The 24427-nt window shown below is 53.2% G+C and overlaps 1 protein-coding gene and 1 long non-coding RNA gene across 5 annotated transcripts in view; both read right to left on the bottom strand.

The window, feature by feature from the left end:
* Positions 1-24427, bottom strand: part of GTF3C1 (general transcription factor IIIC subunit 1) — a 71189-nt gene that overhangs the window by 41090 nt on the left and 5672 nt on the right. For 2 of the 4 annotated variants that reach the window (XR_014840388.1, XM_005662064.4), the window contains exons 2-10: positions 24142-24351; positions 22250-22426; positions 21442-21585; positions 20006-20102; positions 14631-14754; positions 5733-5894; positions 3429-3544; positions 2110-2425; positions 1229-1446 (exon numbers count right to left, since the gene is read on the bottom strand). Coding sequence is in view for 2 of the 4 variants with exons in the window: in XM_005662064.4 (XP_005662121.1) it covers positions 1229-1446; positions 2110-2425; positions 3429-3544; positions 5733-5894; positions 14631-14754; positions 20006-20102; positions 21442-21585; positions 22250-22426; positions 24142-24351 (1564 nt within the window). In the remaining 2 variants the exon portion in view is untranslated. The remainder of the gene's footprint in view (positions 1-1228; positions 1447-2109; positions 2426-3428; positions 3545-5732; positions 5895-14630; positions 14755-20005; positions 20103-21441; positions 21586-22249; positions 22427-24141; positions 24352-24427) is intronic. The other 2 variants (XR_014840389.1, XM_005662065.4) reach the window with 1 other exon arrangement.
* Positions 14992-19827, bottom strand: LOC146404451 (uncharacterized). Its single transcript, XR_014840430.1, has 3 exons — positions 19725-19827; positions 19237-19677; positions 14992-18273 (listed from the first exon to the last, which is right to left on the bottom strand). It is a non-coding gene; the product is annotated as an uncharacterized LOC146404451 (long non-coding RNA).

Here is a 24427-nt window from a genome sequence, read left to right as displayed (position 1 = left end):
CCCCACAGGTTCGAATCCCCGTTTTGTCATGAACCCAGCAGGCAAGGCCGTCCACCCCCAGGGGCTGTGCTCTCTTCCTCCCAGGCCAGAGCTGGCTTTCCTCCTACGGGGTTGCTGTGGAGCCTGAATGAAACCGCAGCGACAGCATCAAAGGCCACTCCGATCACAAATCTGTCTTGTACTGGGCGACTGAGGCACCGGTGGCCATACTTGAGGCACTTCCACAGCATTGGGTGAACTGAATCACAGCGAGAAAGGCGTTCCCGTGTCAATTGCCTCTTAATCCTCCTAATTACTGATTCCACTGCTTTGAACACTGTGAAGTACAACAGTATCTGACCAGAACAGACTAAGAAAGCTTTGTTTTTGGAGTTCCCGTTGTGGCTCAGTGGTTAGGGAACCTGACCAGTACCCATGAGGACGCAGGGCTGATCCCTGGCCTTGCACAGTGGGTTAAAAATCCAGCGTTGCCGTGAGCTGTGGTGTGGGTCAGACGTGGCTCGGATCCCGCATTGCTGTGGCTGTGGTGTAGGCCGGTGGCTACAGCTCCAACTGGACCCCTGGCCTGGGAACCTCCATAGGCCACGGGTGTGGCCCTGAAAAGACAGAAAGACAAAAGAGAGAAAGAAAGAAAGAAAACTTTGTTTTTGTCATATCTATCTGGTGATTATCTTCTTTTTATGCCAAATGATACTGGCTTTTCATCTAAAGAAGGGTGTTTCAACCCTTGGCACTGCTGACCCTTTGGGCTGGACAATTCTCTGCTGCGGACCGTCCTACATATTCTGGGACACGGAACGGCATCCCTGGCCTCTGCCTCCGAGAGGTCAGTGGCACCCTCTCCCTGTTGTGGCCATCAAAAACGTCTCCAGCCACTACCAAATGTCCCCTGAGGGGCAAAGCTGGCCAGGGTGAGAACCACTGATTTAAAGCAGGCGCACACATTGTCCCTTTCAAATAAATTTACGTAAAAAGAATAACCTGTTAGCGGTTTTCCACTGCGAACAACAGTGCAGAGGACTCCCGGGAAAGGCGGGCTGCGTGAAGCGGGTACGTGGCGAGCCCCGCCTTTCTCCCCTCGCCCCCTGCCCGAGCGGGTGGGCTCTTTTACTGTGATCGATTCTGCTGCGGCGGCTGCTGCTGCTGCTGTTACGCTTCTTAAGCACAGAACAGATGAGGCTGATGTGCACCTGCCACAGGCGCTTCCCGCCCCGCCGTGGACACTCACCTTGGGGTTTTCCAGCCTGACCTCTTCGATCACGGCTATGTCGCCTCTGTGACTCTCCACGCAGTGGGAGCCAAAGGACACACTGGGGTCCGAGGAGCTGCTGGGGTCCAGGAGGCTGTCCCTGGCAGCCGAGCTCCGGCAGGCTCTCTCCTCCGCAGCCCCTGGGGAGGAGGACGGCTGCTTCCTCAACGGGTGGAGGCTGACGACGCTCCACCCCCCTGCGGTGAGGACAGGCGCAGAACGGCATGGTGAACCGCAGCGCCACCGCGCCGCTGCCAGACCACAGCCGGCCAGGCCAAAGGGTGCCCTGCGGTCAGCTGAAGACGAGGGTGGAGGACCCCAAGCACGCAGCCCAGGGCCCACCCCCACCCTAGATCCGCAAATCTGTCATCGGCACCGCCCGATGCAAATTCCAAACAAACAAACAAAAAGGTTTCCGTAACTAAAAACCCCAGGGGAGTTCCCCAGTGGCGAAGCAGTTAAGGATCTAGCGTTGTCACTGCTGCAGCGCAGGTGTGATCCCTGGACCAGGAACTTCCCACCCGTTGAGGGTGTGGCCCAAAAAAACCCCCCAAACAAAAAAACCCCAAAGGATTCTTATGGAGATGGTTGGAGGGGAAGGGATAGAGGAAGTTGAGGGAATTCCACCCCTTTGATAGCAAAAGCACAACAAAACCAACCTTTGCCAAGGAGAACTGACTTGCCAGCCCCTGGACACAGACCGCACAAGCCCTTCTTCTAAGCTTGGGGTTACGTGATGCACGTGACACCCACAGGCCCCTAGCTCGGGCGGCACCGAGGACATCGTCTGGGGTCTGCTGGACCAACCGTCCCCAGAGACAGGCGGCGGCTCCGACTGAGGGTGCGCCCCGCACACCTACCCTTGGTTGGCGTGGAGTGGTGGGAATGAGGCCCCAGACCGCCGCTGGCGGAGGACCTCCCGTCCGCCTGCGATCCTCTGCCTCTCCTCCTGCCGCGGCCACGGCCACCTTCCTCCTCGCTGTCGGACTCGGAGAGGAAAGCGTCCTCTGCCTCGGGCAGCAGGGACTCCTCCTGCACGGAGGCCAGGCTCACGGTGGCCAGGAGCTCGCTCCGCGCCTTCTCCCTCTCATACTGCCGGCTCAGGTCGCTCTCCTCTGCAAACACGCAGGAGATGTACTTGGTCGTCCGCTGCCGCCCCTCGTCCTCCATGAAGCCCTGGAGGGGACGAGACGTGTTTAACACCCCGCGGGGGGCCGCTGGGCCCCTCAGGCGACCTGGGTGTGCGGCATCTGCTTCCTCACCATTCCCGCAGCTGCCCCGGCCATCCCCCCCCATCCCAGCCGCGTCCAGATGCTCCCTCCTGTCTCACCGGCCACAGGATGCAATCCTGACTGTGGATTTGCTCCAGGAGACCGTGAGCTCCTCCCAGGGCGAAGCCCGAACTCGGCCTCCACAAGCCCCCGGGGCCTGGCCTGGGACAGGGCCATCGGACACGGTCAGCAAGCAAATTTGATGGTTCCTAACTGCTGTCAGAGTCTCGGAGCCAGGGCCTGGAGGTCACCAGCTCCACGCAGCCGCAGCTGCCACAGGGACGGGTGGTGAAGCTGTCACCGACCTACTCCCGTTTGTCTTCTAGAGCAGGGGACAGGGGCTTTCCCGGAGCTCTTAACGGCAGGAAGAGTAATATCTTCCAAGGAGTGACCACACCCCAAGGTCAGGGCTAAGTGCTCTGCAATCACAGCTCAACGGTCATACTGCCTTCCAGCAAAATGGCCATAAAATTGGCAAGAGAGTGAAGCATCAAAGGCCAAGATAGCAGGTCTGGGTCCTGAAAGGGGGACACCAGCCACAGTTAGCCAACGGGGTGTCCCCAGGACAGAAGCAAGGAAAGCAAATGAGAGGGGGTGCGGTGGGGACTGGAGGAGCCCGGGGGCACCCGCTGGTCGGAGGAGTGGGGTCATGCTCCCTAGGCTGCCCATCTCCGCTGACCTTTCGGAGCTGACAACTCTTTCAATTTTCACAAAGCGAACCAACAAAATCCACAGTGAGGGGGGACATGACACACATTCAGCCCCTGACAGCCATCTGCCTCCTTGGCAGAGACGGCAGGCTGACCCGGGCCCCTGCCCGGCTGTGACGCCCCCTCAGGCCCACGCATGTGCGTGTCCGGCGGCCAGGGGGATGATGAGCTGCGTTGCGGGATGACGCCTGCTGTTACCTTGACGATCTTGAATCTCTGCAGAAGGCGGCACAGCATCCTGGCTTCCAGTTTTCCCACGTTCATAGCCACCCGGACTTCAGCTTGGGAAATGCCCTTCGTGCCTCGGCGCTCAACTGCGTGAAACAAGACACTTGAACCTCGGCGGCCTCTGCCAGGAGCCGTTCTGCACAAGTCAGGTCTATCCCCACCTACCTTTCCTGAGCACAGACCTTTCAATGCGGGGAAACCGACAGAGAGAATAAATCACCTGCCTCCTCCTCCCTCCTGAGACTCTTTAAACACTCTCATTGAGCTTTTTTTTTTTTTTTTTTTTTTTTTCCGTTTTAGGGCTGCACCTGTGGCATATGGAAGTTCCCAGGCTAGGGGTTGAAATGGAGCTGCAGTGGCCAGCCTACACCACAGCCACGCCAGATCTGAGCTGCATCTGCAACTTACATCACGGCTCATGGCAATGCTAGATCCTTAACCCACTGAGCGAGGCCAGGGAGCGAACCCGCATCCTCATGGATACTAGTCGGGTTCGTTACCACTGAGCCGAGGTGGGAACTCCCTAATCGTGCATTTTTAAGTGCCTGCTGACTCCTCCAGCTCAAAACTGTAAATGCCAAGCGATCGACAGCTCATCCACTGAGTTCCAGACACTGTTTTTTACCCTGCAGCAGGAAGTGAGCACTCTCAGACAAATGAACTTTCTCAGCTATATTGAATCAAGCCTTTTAAAAAGCACCAAAGTAATTTTTAATGAAGAATTTTTTCATTTCCCCATCTTTCTCACTAGACTCAGAGGCACTGTGGACACTGATTATTGCATTACCCTGTCACAGCTGTCGGCCAGCGGGGGCGACGGGAGGAAGTAATGCTATTTGGTCCCGTATTAAATGACCAGCAGGCGACTGTGTGCCGTCACTTGCTCTGTCTGGTCTGCCGGCTCCTGCCCTGCTACACGCTGTGCTATTACTGGATCTGCCGTCAGAAGCCCTTTCAAATGTATCTGACTGCTCAGGGACTGGGAACTCCAGGAAGGAGCCTGGAGGGGGGGGGCGGCTGGGAGCCCCGCCAGTAAAGTACAGCACCTACAGGGCAGACTCTGGGGCAAAACCCCTGGACTGTGCAGAAAGAGTTCCCCTCTATTTCCCGATGCCTCACACGCTTGACGCTGCCCGGGAAAACCAATCTGGATAAAGGCGGTTGTGCTGCACCGTCCATGCAAAAAAAAAAAAAACCAAACAAAAAGACAGCGGGATGGAAAGAGGTGACGAGGGTGTGTCCCCATGTTGAACTAGGAACACGCTAAAAGCAGGGAGGAAGGTGGCCAGGACAGCCTTTCCCAAACCGTGTTCTGAGGAACCTGTTCTGAAACAGGTTTAAGAGGTGATAAAAACAGCCGAACGGCCCTCCCAAAAGGCTGTGCCGATTTGCCAGGTAGCTCTGTACCGGCGGCTGAGCCAGGCCTCACTTCTGCTCTGGCCCCCACTTCTGCTCAGGCCTCCTCTCCACAGCCACCCATGGCCACACCGTCTATGGGACGCTGGGTCACTGCTGCCTTAGGGATTTTAGGGGATCTAAGGGAAGGAGGAGGAATGGGGAGACACGTCTTTTGCCCCCTTCATCACTATAACCCTCCGCCTATAGTGACTGCAGACCTATTTTAGAAGATGGTAGGTGGCTGTCAAATCTTTGAGTAATAATTCTAAAAGCTAATCTCTCTTTTTTTTTTCTTGTCTTTTTAGGCCACATCCGCGGCATATGGAGGTTCCCAGGCTAGGGGCCAAATGAGAGCTGCAGCTGCAGGCCTACACCACAGCCACTGGCCACATGGGATCCAAGCCACTTCTGCAACCTATACCACAGCTCACGGCAATGCTGGATCCCTAACCCACTGATGGAGGCCAGGGATTGAACCCACGTCCTCATGGATCCTGGTCGGGTTTGTTACCGCTGAGCCACAATGGGAATTTCCAGTAGCTAATTTTTTTAGCACTTTCTCCATACCAGACACTACCTCAGATATTTTAACCCTCCACTGAGTCCTCTCACATGCTACGGGAGGTACTATCCCCATTTTACAGATGAGGGAACTGAGGCTTGGAGGCCTTGCCACAGTCTCGAGCCACCAGGAAAGGGGCAGAGCAAGGATTCCAAGTCCAATCTGACCCCCAAGCCTAAACCCTTTGAGGGCCCGGGTGCTTCCTGCTGCCTGACATGCTCAACGGTGCAGCCCTCATTGGACACGCGACCAAAACAGGTCCCAACTCAAAAGGCCGGGGACCCTGTGCCCGCAGGCGTGGGGACAGGACTTACTGAGCTCGTAGGTCTGCGTGAGCATGTCCCGCTCGTAGACAATGTCCACCGGAGGCACGACCTTGGAGATGGCCTCCTCGTCCTCGTCGTCGTCCTGGTCGTCTTCGACCTTGCGCTTGAACTCCTTCAGCAGCCGGAGGCAGCGCACCATGACGTCGGTCCCTGGGCACAGGCACACGAGTCCACGGTGGGGACTCAGGGCGGCTGCGGCAGAGCCAGAGGCCCCGGGAAAGGCCACACACGGCGGCAAGTTTGGAGCATTTACAACTGCACGCCTTGGGGCATGAGCCTCGAAAACGGACTCCGTGGAATTGCTTCTTAAAAAAAAATGTAGATATAATTGGTGGACCAAGAGAGGAACATGAGAGGGATGACGAGGTGTCGTGTTGGGCCTGTGAAAGAATCGGCAGCCTCTGCTCCCGACAAGCTGCGTGATGGTGGGCACCAGGCCCGTCTCCTTCCCTTGGCACCCTCGGCCCCCCGGTGCCCCACACGCGGCAGGCTCGCAGGCGGTATCGTGGAGAGAAGGAAACACAGCTTTGCCCCTTGAAGCCGATACCTGCTGTCACTAAGGTGGGGCAGCAGTGTGCACAGGTTCTAGGACCTTTCTAGAGTAGGTGGGGAGGCCTTTAACCCCGTGATCCCCAGAGTAGGACTTTCTTCCCAGGAGCAAACTCAGAGAGGCAAAATTGCCATTGGTAAGAGGCCCACACGGAAGCCTCTCCAGACCCAGCTTTTCTGAATAATATAAACGATCAGGAGGGACCAAGGGGCAGGACAAGTCGCCACACTCTGAGGCGGAGCACCTGCCTTCAGACTATCGAGTGGCAGCTGGCCTCAGCCTACGAACGCACCACGTGGGAAAAGAAGCAGCTCGCGCCAGTGGCTTTAACAGGAGAGAGGTACGAGGCAGAGCAACAGCATCCGGACTCCCCTAGGAGGCACCAAGACGAAGCCACTGAGGAACAGACGCGTTAACTAACTTGTCCAAGTTCCCAACAGCTTGTAAGGGAGACGGGGACCTACTCAGGTAGGTCCCAGGTCCCCAACATGGAACAGCTGATTCTGTGCTATGGACACGGATCTGTTTTGGAAGAGGAGACAGGCATTCCAGGCAGAAGGCAGCGCCCCGGCAAAGGCACAGAGGTGGGAAAGGGGCAGCCAGTTTGGGAAGGCGTGGTGGTGGGAGAGGAAGCAGGAATGAGGCTAAAAATAAATGAGACTTCAGTCGTTTGCACGCCAAGCAGAGGAGATTTTCTTTTTCATTCCGGAGGCATGACTGGAAGTTCCCGGTGGACCTGGAAGGGGGTCTGGAGGGAAGCAGGCCTGCTGCAGAAATCCTCTGCCCTTGGAGCCAGCCTCCAGCCCCGTGCCCTCCTCGGACCCCGGCGCTCGCCCACCCTGCTTCCACTGCCTGTGAGTCAGGCCCAGCCTCTCTCTGGAGGCAGAGGTGCCAGAGGGACTTAATGGTCGCAGGTGCAGGTGTCACATGGCCTGCGCTCACTCCCTGGACCAGGCATCATTCAACGCCCAGGGCAGGTACTGCCTCCTGAAGCCTCGGGGTGGATCCCTCAAGTCTTAAGATTCTTAGAGCGAGAAAGAATCCTTAAAGAGTGCAAAGGCCTGGGCAGAATTGCAGTGATGAGCATCATGGCCAGAGCGAGCCTTTCTCCAGGGCTCTGAGCGGGGCGCTGGTCAAGAACGAAACATCACCGTGCAGACAGATCTCACGGGGCCCTTGCTCCCCTCTGTGGCCAGCCCTGTGCTTACAAGCCCCAGCACCAGCCCCTGGGCTCCTCTGAGCAGGGGGAAGCATCCCCTTCTCATCCCCTGAACCCCGAAGCCATCGGCCAGCCACACCACAGCAAGGTCCCGAGGACAATGTCGCCAGTCCCTTGTCTCCACGGCACGTCTGCACCTCGGGAGGCCGCCCCAGGCCCCGCCCCTTTCCACCTGCCACCAGCCCCTTCCTTCCACTGCACAGCTTGGACAGCCCACGGGCTGAGAGTTCCCACGGGCCGAGAGTTCGAGCACCTGTGTCCTCCGGGAGGCAGAGGGAAGGACTGGTTTCCCACAAGGGTGCCCCCACACCCAGGGCACCCGCGCCCCCTGGGGAGGGCTGCCACTGACCCTGAGTGAAGACACCCAAGGCCCAGAATTTATGCCACTGAGGCTTTTACCTCGGCCTCTTTCAAGTTCTTGCCTTGAACACTTCTGGCCACATCCAAGTGTCTGTTTCTTTTATTTAATTATGAATGATGGTGATGACTCTTCCTATTCGAGCTGGTGTTCTTTAATCCATCTTGTCACTTCTCACTTGAAGGAATCTCGCTATTTTTAACGACCTGAGCTGTTTTCCCTCCGGCGCCATTCATTTCCCAGGCTTTAAACTTTCCTGACATCCTTCTCTGCTTTTCATGTTTACGCCCGCCCTTCATCCTTTCTGTTTCTGATCTTCGTTCTTTTTAATTCCAGTTTTCCGGTTTCAAAGCTCTTTAAAACCTTTATATGTGTTTCATTGCATTTTAATCCTCCTTTTTTGTTAGCTTGTAGACTTTAATCCTACTGTAACTTTTTAAACGTCCACCTTTGCCGTCTTAATAGCCGTTATTTAGTTTGCTATCCTGTGCTGTGTTTCTTGGTTTTTTTATTTTTTTGTTGTAGTTCTAAGAACTTGACTGGGATAGAATTCACACACCACGAAATTCACACGGGTGAACTACACAAGTCAATGGTTTTCTAGTACAATCCCAGGTAACAGGCACCTGTCACGAGCCCATTCTAGAACATTTTCATCACTTCACACCTTTAGCTATGGCCCCTCTTAGCCCCCACCCCAGCCCTAAGCACTCACTAATCTCCTTCTACTTTCCTATTCTGGAATCTTCCCTAAATGGAATCACAGAGCAATGGCCTTTGCGACTGGCTTCTTTCTTCACTGAATGGTCTTGGCACCCTGGCTGAAAGGCCACAGGCATGTGGGTTCACGTCTGGGTTCTCAATTCTACTCCACTCACCTCTAAGTAGGTCTATTCTTGGGCCAATACCATGCTGTCTGCATTACTGCTGCTTTGCAGTAAGTTTGGAAATTGCAAAGTATGAGTCTTCCTACTGGATTCTTCTTTTTCAGGATTGTTTTAGCTTTCTGGGCACCTTGCAATCACACATGGATTTTACACTTAGCCTATCAACTCCCACAAAGAATTCAGCTGGGATTCTGATAGGAACTGGGTGGAATCTGAATCTCAGCTTGGGGGGTACTGATATCTTAACAATGTTGAGTCTTCTGACCTATGAACAGCAGATGTTTTCCCGTTTTTTTTTTTCCCCACTGTCCAGCATGGGGACCCAATTACACAGACATGGGTACATACTTTTTCCTCCGATTGCTGTGTTGCGATATAAGTATCTAGACATAGTTCTCAGTGCTACACAGCAGGATCTCAGTGAAAATCCATTCCAAGAGCAATAGTTTGTATCCGTTAACCCCAAGCTCCCATTCCCTCCCACTCCCTCCCTCTCCCCCCCGGACAGCCACAAGTCTATTCTCCAAGTCTATGATTTTCTTTTCTGTGGAGATGTTCATTTGTGCTGGATATTAGATTCCAGTTATAAGTGATATCATATGGTATTTATTACTCCCTGACTTATTTCACTCAGGATGAGAGTCTCTAGTTCCACCCATGTTGCTGCAAATGGCATTATTTTGTTCTTTTTTATGGCTGAGTAGTATTCCATTGTGTATATATACCATGTCTCCCTAATCCAATCGTCTGTTGATGGACATTTGGGTTGTTTCCATATCTTGGCTATTGTGAATAGAGCTGCAATGAACATTCGGGGGCATGTGTCTTTTTTAAGGAAAGTTTTGTCCGGATATATGCCCAAGAGTGGCATTGCTGGGTCATATGGTCCATTTACTTCTATCTTGAATTTCTGTCAACAGCATTTTATAGTTTTTAAGAGTATTTTTTTTTTTTAAGGGCCGCACTTGCGACATATGGAGGTTCCCAGGCTAGGAGTCAAATTGGAGCTGTAGCCGCCGGCCTACAGCACAGCCACAGCCACACAGGATCCGAGCAGCGTCTGCAACCTATACCACAGTTCACGGCAATGCCAGATTCTTAACCCACTGAGTGAGGCCAGGGACCGAACCTGGGTCCTCATGGATGCTAGTCAGATCCGCTTCCACTGAGCCACAATAGGAACTCCGGAGAGTATATGTTTTATACTTGTTTTGTTCAATTTATTCCAAGTCTTTTATTCTTTTATTCTCCCTTAGGGTATTGTGAACAGAACTGTCTTCATTTCATTTTCAGATTGCTCATTACAGATGTATAGAAATACAACTGACTGGTATACTGATCTCTGTCACGTAATCTTACTGAACATGTTTTTTTTTTTTGACTTAGAGATGACTTTTATTATTGTTATTATAGTGTTGTTCCATTTTCTGCTGAATAGCACAGTGACTCAGTTTTATATATATTCACTCTTTTTCTATATTCTTTTCCATCATGGTCTATCCCAGGAGATGAACTTTCTTTTTTTTTTTTTTTTACTTCTTAAGAGTCACAGGGCAAACAGCCCAGGGGAAGAGTCCACACACCATAAATAGGGAGGTACAGATGCTAGAACCACCCTGTCTTCTTCAAATTGGACCCGTCTTGCCACTGAACCTGGGACACCCGCTTAACGCCTGCCTGGGTCATCAGCCCCAGGGAGCCCTGACTTCTGTCAACGGCGTCCCACTGCGATCAGCTTCTAAGGGATTACAAAGTTAATTTGTTCCTCTTCCCTTCTGTTCTCAGCCCAAATTAACAAACACAGAATGACTGCGAAACACTTGAAGAAAATAATCCAAATTTGCAAAACGGATCCATTTGGGGTGACGGTATTCATTACCAAGGTGGTTTTTTTTTGGGGGGGGGGAGCCTTTTGCAAGACAGATCACTGCAGCTTTCTCTAATGCACTGGAAATGTGTCGAAATCCAAACTCTTTGTTTACAGGCTTTGAGAAACAACTCATACATCCAGGAGCACCTGCAAATTTACATGGAGCAATCTCTCATCTTTATTTAATATTTATGTCTTGTCTACTCCGTAACGCCCCAGAGGGAAGGGGTTATGGTAATTTTGCAAACTGCGACGACACAGCTCAAGGCAAGAAAAGACTAAAACTGTGTACCCCTTGTCTCCTGCACGAGGTAAGTCACTGAAGGAGCATCTGATGGAATTAAAGGTGCTAAACATTTACTGACTCAGCACTGGCTCTGTTCTGGGCAGAGGCTGCACAGGCCTTAAGGGCAAAGTATGTGAGGGGCGTGGCCACTGCCCTCAAGCAGCTCATGACGAAGTTGGGAGAAGTCCCAGGTAACCAGGACGCCGGTGGCAGGGAAGTGAGGGACAGCCTGCCCGTAAGCCTCGACAGCTGAGCTGGTGACGAGACCACGCAGGGATGGGATGAGCCCCTGAACGGGCTCAATGCCCGTGCGGGTGACAACTGACGAATGCTCACCACCTTCGGTCCCTGCCCTCTTAACTTCGCCACCGCCGTCCTTAGAATCCGTACTCGGAGTCCTGCTGCCCTTCCTCTCTGAGGGCTTCTCTTCCCAGCACTGGGCCGCCAGAAAACCAGGACCACTTAATGGTGTGACACGGAGACAGCTCCAAGTCAGGTGGATGACATGCCAGAGTGAAGCTGGCTGCTGGGTACACAACAGGAAGCAGGTGCCCCTGGTGAACGGGGAAGGCGGGTGCCCTCTATTGAAGGACACAGCTCAGTGTTGCCTGACTTTATTGAAAAGCTGACATGCCGACTTGGTAGGTAAAACTTCTGACATTTAAAATGCTGGAGTTCCCATCACGGTGCAGCGGAAATGAATCCAACTAGGAACCATTAGGTTGCAGGTTCGATCCCTGGCCTTGCTCAGTGGGTTAAGGATCCGGTGTTGCCGTGAGCTGTGGTGTAGGTCACAGACATGGCTCCGATCCTGCGTTGCTGCGGCTGTGGTGGAGGCCGGCAGCTGCAGCTCTGAATCAACCCCTAGCCTGGGAACCTCCATATGCCGCAGGTGTAGCCCTAAAAAGATAAAAATAAACAAAATAAAACAAAATGCTAACAACAACGACTGAAATAAACACCACGAGGCCAACCAAATCCGCTGTCAGATGTGGCCCCCTAGCCTGGGAACCTTCATATGCCAAGGGTGTGGCCCTAAAAAGACGGAAAAAAAAATTATACACCTTTTCAGGTTCACCTGATGTGAGTACCTTTTTCTCGTGTGCTTGGTGTTCTGGGAACCCATCACTAATTCACACTCACACTCGGCGGCCTACAGCTTTCCTTACACGCGGTCACAGGCACTAGGCGACTGATCTTCCGCGTGGACTTACTTCCCTCCCCTGGAGTCTGTCGCCATAACGTCCCTTCATCATCTCCCCAGGTTTTCTCTTGTCCTCCCTGCTTCCTGGACCCAAAGTTTTCCTGTCTCTTGGCTTAGTCTGTCATTTGATGGCGTACATCCTCCTGGAGCCCCGAAAAGGGCATGTGGGAGACGAGAGATGAATTGTTTCTGACCCGCCTGTCTGAGGACGTCCTTCTTCTCCCACCTCATTGATGGTAAAGCTGAATAAAGATGTCCAGGGTGAAAGTCCATCCTTTTCAAAAAGCGGAGGATGCTGCTCCAAGGTCTTCCAGCTTCTCTTACGACTGGGAAGTCTGATGGAGGCTCTGCAGCCCCAGGCTTCTGAAATTTCAGGCTGCTGGACCCTGGGGTGGATTTCTCTGCATTCATCTTGCTAGGCATCTGCTAGGTCTTCTGATCTAGAACTAACATCCCTCAGATCTGAGAATGTTCCCTGTGTCATTTCCTGTCATCTCGCCCTCCCTACTCCCCAACACACACACACACACACACCCACCCCTCCCTCTTCTGGCCCCTTCCGCGTGGCCGATGGATCTTTTAGGCTCAGCCTCTTATTTTCGCACCTGACCTCTCCTACTTCCATCCCTTTTGAGTGTCTTTCTTTCCAGGAGATTTCTCTCACCTTTATCTCACCATCTTTCCTTCCACTAAATCTTTCATTGCAATAATCGTTCTTTCTTTTTTATGTTCTGCCTGTCCCTCCTTTACAGCCTCTTGCTCTGGTTTCATGGATGCGGTGTCTTCTCTCTCTTCAGGGATTCACTTGCGTTTTCTTCTACTCCTCACTTTATTTCTACTTCCTAAGTTGGTTTGTTTCCGTTAACGTCATGCTACAGTTCTCAAATGTTTGGTGAGACCTTAAATTGCTGCCTGAAAGTCCTGTGTTTTGCAGGGTGGGGAGAAGGATGGGTGAGGTCACCACTGTGCGGGCTTCCATGGAGAGTGAGCGATTGTGCTGGGAAACCCCTAAATTTCAGGATCCAGAAGACTTTTCTCTGCGACGGGTCAGTTTCTGCAGCAAAGATGCCTCCAGCCTCTGCCTTCGGGGACTATAAGCCTGGCTGCCCATGCTCTAGGGGTCGCAGGGGGAGAGGCAGAGAGGACACCCATCTGTCGTGTGTGGAGACTGTCACACAGCCCTGTTATCAGACCTGCACGCTGTCACTGGCTGGGATTCTTCTTTTGGGTGCAGGGGCGGGGCGGGGGGGGGGTCCAAGGAAAAGGACTCACTGGAGGTCCTGATGAGAAAAGACTCAGCCACGGAGTCCAGACCTGTCTCTGGGGAAAAGGCATCTTCGCTTGGCCAAGTATCGGAGGGGACCTGGGGTACAACGGCTCTTCACGCAGACTACTCCTCAATAATCTCTGGCCTCATCCAACTGGTGCCTCCAGAGGCCCCTGGTTTAATTCAGGCCTAAGGTGTCCACTCTGGGATACCGCCCTGCACAGGTGTTCAGCTTTCCCCATCGGTTCGGTCAGTTTCCATTGGCTCACCTGCCTCTGAGCACAGAACTGTGGTCGCGGACTCTCTCTGGTGCCACTTCCTGTCCTAGCCTCTTTGTTCTTGGGGGTTTATTCCGTCTATATCCCCATCCTCTCTCGGGAGGAGCTGGCAAGAATGAGGATAGACGCATCGATCCCTTCTGCATCTTCGACTGAACACTCTGACCCTCAGCTTTGGAAATGACTTGGGTTAATTGGGACGGATAAACATGGGATAAACATCAAGGAGACAGAAAAACAAAGGACTGAGGAAGGCTTTTACAGTTTTACCGTCTATTGTCCTTCATTTACCTTTCTCAGAAGGGTCGAATCTCACCTCCGCCACCTCCTGATTTTGCTTAACCACTTATAAGTCACCTGGCGCCTTTTTTTGGTCTTTTTAGGGCCTCACCTGAGGCATATGGAGGTTCCCAGGCTAGGGGTTGAATCAGAGCTGCAGCTGCCAGCCTACACCACAGCCACAGCAATAGCAGATCCGAGCTGCATCTGCGACCAACACCACAGCTCACGGTAACGCTGGATCCTTAACCCACTGAGCAAGGCCAGGAATTGAACCTGCGTCCTCATGGATACTTGCTGGGTTCATTAACCACTGAGCCACGACGGGAACTCCCCTTGGCAGCTCTTAACATGAATTTTCTTACGCGTAAAATGCTAATACCACCACCTGCTTGCAGGGCTAGAGAATGCCATCACGTGACACGGATTAGGTACGTCAAACGCGCTGGCTGAACAACGAACAGAGGCTGATCACAAGAAGGAGAAGATGAATTTGGTGTCTGGACCCCAGGAGGGTGCGATGGTGGAGGGACATTCACAGAGAGATGTCTGCTGGGAGTCAGAACTGCCTTCATCCAGCAAACGCCTCCTGAGCCCGTTTCATACAGAAGGTCCTGAGCCCAGCCCTGCGGAACAGAGAGGTGGAAGCGGTCCGCGAAGCCCAGGGACGCGCTGAGGCTGCCCTTACCTTTCTTGGTCTTACATGGTCCCCGTTCAGGGTGGATCTCTTGTAAGGGGAGCGACACCACCTTCGCCAGCCCTGCGTTCAGCATGTACTGGTACAGGCGCTTAAACGTCCTCTCGCACAGCCCCTGCCGAAAGGAAATTCACGCGCCGCTGTTAGGGACACGCAAGGTGTCCGACGCCCCTGGGGGGGGTCATGTAAACAGACACAAGTTTGGGGCCAGAGTTAACCGATTATCTTGAAAGAGGAAATGCAGGCGGCACTAAGGACCTAGCAACCTAATGACTAATGACCAAGCCACCTTGTTCAGGGACCAAAGCAAGTCTGGGCAGAAACCATCCTACTGTTTCTGGTTTTGGGGTGGTTTTTTTTTCTTTTTTCTTTTTCTTTTTTTGAGGGCTGCACCCACAGCACATGGAAGTTCCCAGGCTAGAGGGGTCTAATCTGGAGCTACAGCTGCCAGCCACAGCGACGACAGATCCGAGCCCTGTCTATGACCTACACCACAGCTCAGGGCAACACCGGATCCTCTACCCACTCAGCGAGGCCAGGGATCGAACCCGCGTTCTTGTGGATCCTAGCCCGGTTCATTACCGCCGAGCCACAACTCGAACCTTTGTTTTTGTTTTTGCTGCGCCTGCAGCATGCGGAAGTTTCAGGCCAGGGATGGAACCCTTAACTGCTAGGCCGCCAGGGAACTCGCCATCCTACCTTTTGATTACTAGACGGGGCAAGAGATTTGTCTAGAGATCCTGAAAGGGGGGGTGAGGATGAGGCCAACGGGGGCAGTGCTAGGAGATTTCCCTGTGAAGCTTTTCATATTGTCATGGTTTAACTAAAGAAGCGTATTAATTACTAACAGATACACCCCCAGCACACACACGCCTCCACAGGCAGTGGAATAGAAAAAAATTTAAAAAATACTTTAAAATATTTAGTCTGTGAAGTTTCAACAAATTGAGGACGAGTACATCCAGCCTCCCACTCACGTTGCTGGGAGGTGACGACGACGACAAGACACCCAAAACGACCACTGGTGCTCTCACTCCCGACTGTCAGAGCTCCCGAAGAGCAGCCTCCAGGGCAGGCCACATGTTTTTCATCTACGCGGGTTTGGTTTGGTTTGGTTTTAAGGTAACTTACTTGCCAGCATTGAAAAGCGAGAGATTTTATGTCAAAAAACAGATTCTGGCTTCTCTGGAAAAACAGCATCTGGCAACAAATGCCAGGCCTGTGGTTCCGGAGAGCAGCAGCGGGCGGGAGGCAAGGACCAGCTGCAGCCACGCCAGCCTGGACGGCCCACCTTCTCCTCCCGCCCGCCCGAACCCTTAAAGCTCAGTTCCTGTGTCTCCCCGTTTCTGCAGGGCTTTTGTCCCATGGCAGGTAAGAGGAAAGCTAAATACGTCTTGACTTCCTACCGATACCAAAACATTGTCTGACACTTGGCCTGTTCCACTAACTCCCACCACCTGCCTGGCCGCTGTGAGCGTTGCTTTCGCCACCTCTGGAGCAGGCAGCCAAGTGACCGCCACTGTCAGCTCTGGGCGGGGCAGCAGGAGGCACTCGCGACCACGAGGGGCTGGTGGAGTCTCCCAGGTTTCCTTGTATCCACGCATGTGTGATCACCTCTCGGGGGAGCCCGCGCGCTGGCTGCTGGGCAGCAGCACATACGGTTATCAGGAAATGAGAGTCGACTGGCATATGGCTCGTTCAAGCCACTGGCTTGGAACTGGCATCTATCGTTAATCTAGCCGTGCCCCCGGCGCTGGGGAAGAAACCCATCCATCAAACCCCGGCCCTCAACAGATGGCCCTGAGCCCGGGACGGTCCTAAGCGAGGGAGGATGATGGAGTCCCTGCCTTGAGGGGGCCTGTCCCCGAGGGCTCGCTCAGTCTGTCCGGCGGAAGGTGAAAGAAGCCTCGCCCACTCCCCCAAAAGACAGCCCCCACACCCATGGCATCCACCTCCTCCAGGGGCTGATTATTCACCAAATCCCGCTCGGCTTTCCCTGCCCCCCCACACCCCCCCATCACTTTCCAGCTGCTCACTAGGCGTCGCCAAGCCAAAGTCCCAGAAGATCTTCATACTCGATCAAGCCCAAAATCAAATTTGTCACGTGCCTCGTCCCCACACAAACTCATTCCTCTTTCTGAACACTCTAGTCATACACACAGGCAGCAAACACGTGCTGAATGTCTATGGGGGTCAGGCACCGGCTTCCGGGGGGCAGTAGGGGGGCAGCTTGGCAGTGATCAAGCAGAAGCTGCCTCCAGCTCCCGTCCAGGGAGGGGCCGCCACTCAAGCCAGGCAGCAGGGCTCCTGCCCCCTTGCCTCCCCAACACACCCTGGCTTTAGTCACTCGCCAGGTCCTGCTAGTGCCGCCCCCCAAAATATCATAGACCATTCCAGCCAGGGGCTCACCCGGCCCGAGGCCACAGCCCCGGGCCGCCCTGTCTCCCCTCTACCATCAGTTCATTTCCTGAACACTTGTCTCTTGCAACATCTCCACTTATAAACCACCGCCAGCTGTTTATGAGGCTAAAGGCTAAAACCTAACTCCGCGGCCTGGCACTCTTTCTTTCTAGACCTTTCTCTTGGGCCCCAACTTGCCTTTCCAGCCACGTCTCTTACTACTCCTGCCCGGGGAACGCGGCCACCTGGCTGCCCCCCCCGTCACGCCCCCCCTCAAAAACAAGCCTTTGCTCCAAGGTGTGGTGCCTTGGGGAACACCTGCTCCCTCTAATCCTCTCGGGAGCTGCCCAGCTCTCTTGAGGAAGCCCATGGCTCCTTTCACGGGGCTCAGACACACGCTTCCGAGGGACAGCCTGGCCTGAGTGTGTGGTCACATGTGGCCCCTCCGATCAGACTGCATGACGACGGCAGGAGACCTCGAGCCCCCGGTTACTACTCGTCATTGCGGCACGGAACGCAGCTCTGACTCCGAGCCGACACTCCCTCAAGTACTGGTTGAGAGAATAAACAAATGACTAAGTGACTAAACAAAGTCCTGTGTCAGTCACATTTTGTCGCTCAGATCATCCACAGGGCTGGCCTGAGACCAGGCTCACCCCCCGGTCTCTCCACCGGCGAGTGACACAGCAGGGCAGAGGGGCTCAGTCCCCAGCGGGCCTGGGCACACAGTACCAAGGACAAAGCAGGCAGATATTTCTTTGCTGAGCAAGTAGGACTTGCCTTCATTTTGAACAGGGTCTCTCAGGAAGAGGCCTCATCAGGCTTTTATTCCCCACTTTTTTCTTTTTTTCCACTTTTTAGGGCTGCACCTGTAGCATATGGCAGTTCCCAGGCTGGGGGTCCCATCAGAGCTGCAGCTGCCGGCCTACACCACAGCCACAGCAACACAGGATCCGAGCTGCGTCTGCAACCCATGCCCCAGCTCACGGCAATGCTGGATCCTTAACCCACCAAGTGAGGCCAGGGATCGAACCCACATCCTCAGAGATACTAGTCGGGTTTGTAACCGGCTGAGCCACAATGGGAACTCCTTATGCCCCACTTTTGATAGACATTCAAATACCCAGACATATTTATCTCCTTCTAAACAGCAGTGCTCCCGGAGTGACAAATGGCACTGCCTTGAGTGTCTGAGAGCTGACAGGAGGTGAGGGGCCTGGGGGCTCAGGGCACACTGGCTAGCACATGACCAGCTCCAGATAACTGCTGTCATGAGAGACTGCAGCCCAGGCTGATCAGAGGCTCCGATTATTTCAAGGGAAGCTGGCAACCTAGATTTTGATGTAAAATCTCAATTTTGAAAAAATGCTAAGGCAGAGTTCTCTTTTAACCATGTGGAGGCCAAAGCTGACCCTCAAGACCTGGTTCATGGCCTCTGCTTTTTTTTTTTTTTTTCCTTCATTTTTTGGCCACACCTGCGGCATATGGAAGCTCCTGGGCCACAGGTTCAATCCGAGCTGCAGCTGCTAACTACGCTACAACTGCAGCAATGCTGGATCCTTAACCTACTGTCCTGGGCTGGAGATTGAACCTGTGCCTCCCAAGAGACACCACTAGATCCTTAACCCCTCTACCACCTCGAGGACTCCCATAACCTCTGTTGGTTTTTTTTCTTTTTTTCTTTTTAGGGCTGCAGGGGCGGCATATGGAGGTTCCCAGGCTAGGGGTCTAATCAGAGCTGCAACCGCCAGCCTACACGACAGCCACAGCCACACAGGATCTGAGCCACGTCTGTGACTTATACCACAGCTCACGGCAACGCCGGATCCCCAAACCACTGAGCAAGGCCAGGGATTGAACCCACAACCTCATGGTTCCTCGTCGGATTCGTTAACCACTGCAGCACGACGGGAACTCCAACCTCGCTTTAAAAAGACCTGGGCACACAATGCATTTAGCAGCACAGAAGGAGCCCTTCCCTGTGTACAGTGACACCAGAGAGCAGGGCCTCACCAGGGCAGCAGCACAAGGTAAGGGGCAAGACCTTCCTGGAGTCACTAGCCAGACTCTAAGCCACGCTCCTTTGGGGAACGAATTATTACCATCCCCAAACCCTGGCTTTAGGTTCTATTACTTAACGTACAGGACAGTTTTATCTTCCTCCCACTTCCAATGTCATGGCTTTCCTAACTTCCACTGAAGACTATTCTACCTGGACCGGAAGCAGGGTCCCCACCCCGCTTTCCTCCTCTCACTGCACCACGGCCTCTGTTCCTTCGCCCAAAGGTGAAGCAGGTCAGGAATCGCTTGTTCCCCTGTTGTCCCACCTCCTCCTCCTCAGTAGAGTCACTCTGTTAATTAGGCATCCGACCAGTGGGAACATAATTGCAAGCTTGATCACAAAAGTCAATCTGAATGCCCAGGCTGACCATTCCACGTGAACCTTTACAGCAAGGCTTAGTGCAAAGCCTGCGGAAAATGGAGGAGGCCAATCAAAAGCAGGAAGGATTTCAATTAGACTGAGCCTTCTGGAGTTCCCGTCGTGGCGCAATGGAAATGAATCTGACTAGGATCCATGAGGATGCAGGTTCAATCCCTGGCCTCGCGCAGTGGGTTAAGGATCCGGCGTTGCCTGGGGCTGTGGTGTAGGTCGAACATGCAGCTCAGATCCTGCGTGGCTGTGGCTGTGGCGTAGGCCAGCAGCTGTGGCTCCGATTGGACCCCTAGCCTGGGAACCCCCATAGGCCTCAGGTGCGGCCCCAAAAAGACCAAAAAAAAAAAAAAAAAAGACTGAGCCTTCTTACATCCTGTAAAGCAAAGGAAAATCCTGCTTGTTTCACGGTTGGGGAGGGTCAGGTCCATAAGAGGGCTTTTAATTGCAACGCACTGAATCTACACTTGACAAAGATCTCCACTGCAGCACAGATGGAGTCAGCCCCGCTCGTGTGAAGCCCCGGGCAGCTCACCAGTTCCTCCCTCAGCTTTCCCAGCGTCTCTATGTGGTTACTCCGGGTGCTCAGCATACCCGAAAGCTTCTCCATGAGGATGTCGTATTTGCTCCTCCTGTGAGAAACACAAAAACGTTCATTTTTTCGGAGCTCCTGCTAAAGATTGCCAGTTGTTTTTTTGTTTTTTGGGTTTTTTTTTTTTAAATGACAAGATTTAAATAACATTATCAAACTACAGAACCTTGGTCCTAAGTCTCAGAGATCATCCGGCCCAACTCCTTTGTTTTACAACAGGAGAGCCTGGGGCACTGAGTGGTTCAGTCACACAGTCACAGCCCCCTAACTAGTGGCCGTGTACAGACCAGACTGTCTGGCTAAAACTTTAATGAAATGACTCTTTAAAATGCCTTGCATCTTCCGATGATACTTTAAAGTTTAGGGAGTTCCCATTGTGGCTCAGCAGTTAATGGACCCGACTAGGATCCGTGAGGATGGTTCCATCCCCGGCTGTGCTCTGTGGCTTAAGGATCTGGCATTGCCATGAGCTGTGGGGTAGGTCACAGATGCAGCTCGGATCCTGCATTGCTGTGGCTGTGGTGTAGGCTGGTAGCTGCAGCTCCAATTCGACCCCTAGCCTGGGAACTTTGATATGCTGCAGGTGCAGCCCTAAAATGCCAAAAAAAAAAAAAAAATTTAAAGTTTAGGAAGCAACTATATATACATTCCTTACAAATCACTTGGTAAGGAAAGACAGGGATTATTTCATGAAGAAGTTAAGCTTTTATAAAATTCAGGCACAAGACATGAACCCAGGTCTCCTTCCTCAAGATATTTGGCCATTAGAATTTAGAGTAAAACACCCATCAATTTAATGGTAAATAATTAATTAATAAATAATTTAAATAATCTGGTGTACCAAGAAGCCTACTTTAGGCCACCACGATATCCAGAATTTCAACACGCTAGTTTAAAAATTACATGAGACACAATTTTACGTCTTCTTTATAGGCAGATACATTCGCTTTTTAGGGCTGCACCCACGGCATATTAAGATTCCCAGGCTAGGGGTCCCATCAGAGCTACAGCTGCGGCCTACACCACAGCCACAGCCACACCAGATCCAAGCCGTGTCTGCAGCCTATACCACAGCTCACGGCAATGCCAGATCCTTAACCCACTGAGCGAGGCCAGGGATCGAACCTGCAACCTTAACGTTCCTAGTCGGATTCGTTACGCTGTGCCACAATGGGAACTCCCTTTTTTGTCTTTTGAAGGCAGTCGACATCTGTGCCTTCATTGATTCCTTCATTCATTGAAAGGCAGTAAAAATGGAGAAGTCAGGGTTCTCTTCCACTGCACCACAACACGAACTCTTGTCTCCGTGAGTTTTAAAGGCCTAAGACACAGGCTCAGACAGAGAGGTCGGGAAGCGTTCTGCCGTCTACACACTGTACCTGTCCATGTGAAACCGGTTCAGGAGGAGGAGGATCGAGTGCTGCTGGGTTCCCGTGGGTAATCGGATCACATGGGACTGCATCGTAATGAGTCCGTTTTTGTTCAGAATTTTCCTGTGATAGTGGAGCTTCCCAGCATCAACCCTGGACAAGAGGAAGAGTGTGGGCATTCATTTCACTTTGCAGGTGGTTTTCACCCCAGAGCGCAGACAGCCTCTCTCCGGAGGTGACACCAGAGACACACACGTGGCCAGTCCATCTAAGAGAACCATCACCGTGAGACAGTGGCCTTGGAAAGAGCAGCCGAGCCTCAGCCGAAGAGCACACCTCCAGGAGAGGCAGAAGGCGAGAGGCGGGTAGAGGCCAGGGGACGCGGAGTGAAAGGGATGGCCGGGGTCGGGTGGGGAACACGGGATGATAAAGGTTAGCAAGGGGCTGATTGGCCATGGGCCGCCAATCCTCTAAGGGCCCAGAATCAGGGCGACCATGCAGTGTGCTTTGCGGATGGTCTCAATTTACGCCCACTGCTCCAGCATCCCTTCTGCTCAGCTCCGCCTCCCACTCTCGAAATGTCCAAATGTGTGGACAATAAATGCTCTGGTCTCCCCAGGGCCTCTTCAAAGAGAAGGCACCATGCCTCCCAGCACCATGGATTCGGGGACCACCCGGGTGACAGGGATGAGAGGAACGTGGGAGATAAGCTAGCAAATCCCTGCTGGCAGGGGGGTTGGCAGGGGGCAACTGGGGCAGGGTCCAAGGGTCAGGGAGCCCTGGTGTTTAAAGCAGAGAAGCAAAGCAGCCCCCTCACTTGAAAGCGGTGCTGTGGAGGTCTCGCTGGAGCTCGCCCTGCCACCGGGACCGGCCAAGCCGCTCCAAAATGCAGTAGGAGAAGTCGGGGAGCTTCAGGTCGGGGTCGCCCTCCAGGCCGATCAAGGCCCGGTACCGCATGTCCTGGGAGGCGACGATGATCAGTTTCTTCCCCCACCTGCAAATCAGAAGCCACGGCAGGAAGAAATTGCTTGAACGGATTCTTAAGAAAACCGAAATACGACAAAGCAGAACCTTAGTGAACCATCATTTTCTGCTTCTTCTTAGAGGTTCCCAATCCCCCAGTCGAGGGGGTTTCCATCTTAGACCCACACAACGTTCGGGGGAACAGAGCAGCTTGCTGTGTCCTTGCTTGGAGCCCTCAGGCCAAAGATCAGACTTCCAACTCGCACCTAGAACATTCTACACACCCTCGCCGCCACCCTGCCCTGCTGGTCCTCCGCCCCCACATCTTTAGGCCACTGCTCCTCACGATCTGGGTCACTGCTCAGACGCCAACAGCTCAGGCCTTCCTGAAAATGCTAACCAGAGTCCGACCCCACCTCTGACCACTTCCAGACTCTTTGCAGCACCGAGGACTCTCAGAAATGGCCTCATTCAGGGGGCCCCTTATCCACTGGCTCCCCAGGACATCCTCAGTGCCTAGACTGGTTCTGGGGCACAACGGGGACTCTGGAAGTTCCTGTCAAGTGAATCAACTCGCCTACTGAACTGGACAGATAAAACAGCCTTGAGTCAAAAAGAGAGCAGTGGTCTTCCATGGTCTGTCTAAGACCAGACCTGGGGTTACAACTTCTAACCCGATGGAACAAGCCATCAGCCAACATGTGTTTTTAGGAGCCAGGCTCATGCTAGATCCAAGACACACAGCTTTGTTTTTGGGGTTTTTTTTTTTTTTTTTTTTTTTGCTTTTTAGGGCCGCACCCAAGACATATGTAAGTTCCCAGGCTAGGGGTGTAATTGGAGCTATAGCTGCCGGCCTATGCCACAGCCATAGCAACACAGGATCCAAGCCTCGTCTGTGACCTACCCCAAAGCTCACGGCAACACTGGATCCTTCACCCACTGAGCGAGGCCAGGGATCAAACCCGCAACCTCTTGGATGCTAGTCGGATTTGTTTGTGCTGTGTCACAATGGGAACACCCAAGACACACAGCTTTGAACAAGACAGGGTTCTGGCCCTGGAGATTTACACTCTGGTGAGGAAAGAGGGACATAAATACCTAAGATCACTTTGGGTATCAAAAAGACTAACATGATGATGCCTGGGCTCCGGGGGACACTTTTTTTTTTTGCCTTTTTTTACCATTTCTTGGGCTGCTCTGTGGCATATGGAGGTTCCCGGGCTAGGGGTCGAATCGGAGCTACACCTGCTGGTCTATGCCAGAGCCACAGCAACTCGGGATCCAAGCCACGTCTGCGACCTACACCACAGCTCACGGCAATGCCGGATCCTTAACCCACTGAGCGAGGCCAGGGATTGAACCTTCAACCTCATGGTTCCTAGTCGGATTCGTTAACCACTGCGCCACCACGGGAACTCCCAGGGGACACTTTTAGAGGAGCTGAGTTGAAGGCCGAATGAAGAGAAGGAGGCGGCGATGGGAAGATTCTGAGGCAGAAGGAACAGCACGGGCCGCAGCCCTGACGCTGAGACAAGCGCCGTGCCTTCAGGCTGAAGCCCAGGGAAGGGGCTGAGAGGCAAGTGGCAGGGGCTCAAGTCAGACAGCTGCGCGGGGGACACGGCTCACGGCTCTGGCCCTGATCTCCAAGTCAACGTTTAGTCCCAGCCAGCGTGATGCTCACAAAAGAAGCTAGAGACAAGGCCAAAGACGCTGCTCGCGAGGTTCCCACGGGTTCGGATCAGTTACCTGCCAAAGGCCTCCACCATTGTGCATCGGGGCTGTAACGCCTTGGTCCTGATTTCCTTGGTGATGTTTTTCCTCTCCTTGAAGTACCGGCACGAGCCCTGGATGCCATCTTTATTCTCTAAGATCATGTGAATGGGGTAGACGTCCTCCAAGGACACCGGGTCCCGCCGGGACTCCAAAATGCCCGTTTCCAAATCAATTTCTTCATACCTAAGCGGGGGGGGACAGACATCAAACCACGACTCGGCCTCCAAAGTCACACACGTGTGGCAGGCTCTTCTGACAC

The sequence above is a fragment of the Sus scrofa genome, chromosome 3 (genome assembly GCF_054392235.1).
Source record: "Sus scrofa isolate SSC_HxYL_T2T_F1_AM1 chromosome 3, Sscrofa_HxYL_maternal_Yorkshire_Landrace_v2.0, whole genome shotgun sequence".
Taxonomy (NCBI): Eukaryota; Metazoa; Chordata; class Mammalia; order Artiodactyla; family Suidae; genus Sus; species Sus scrofa.
Note: the sequence above shows the minus strand (reverse complement) of the source record. Positions and strands in the feature narration are given on the sequence as shown.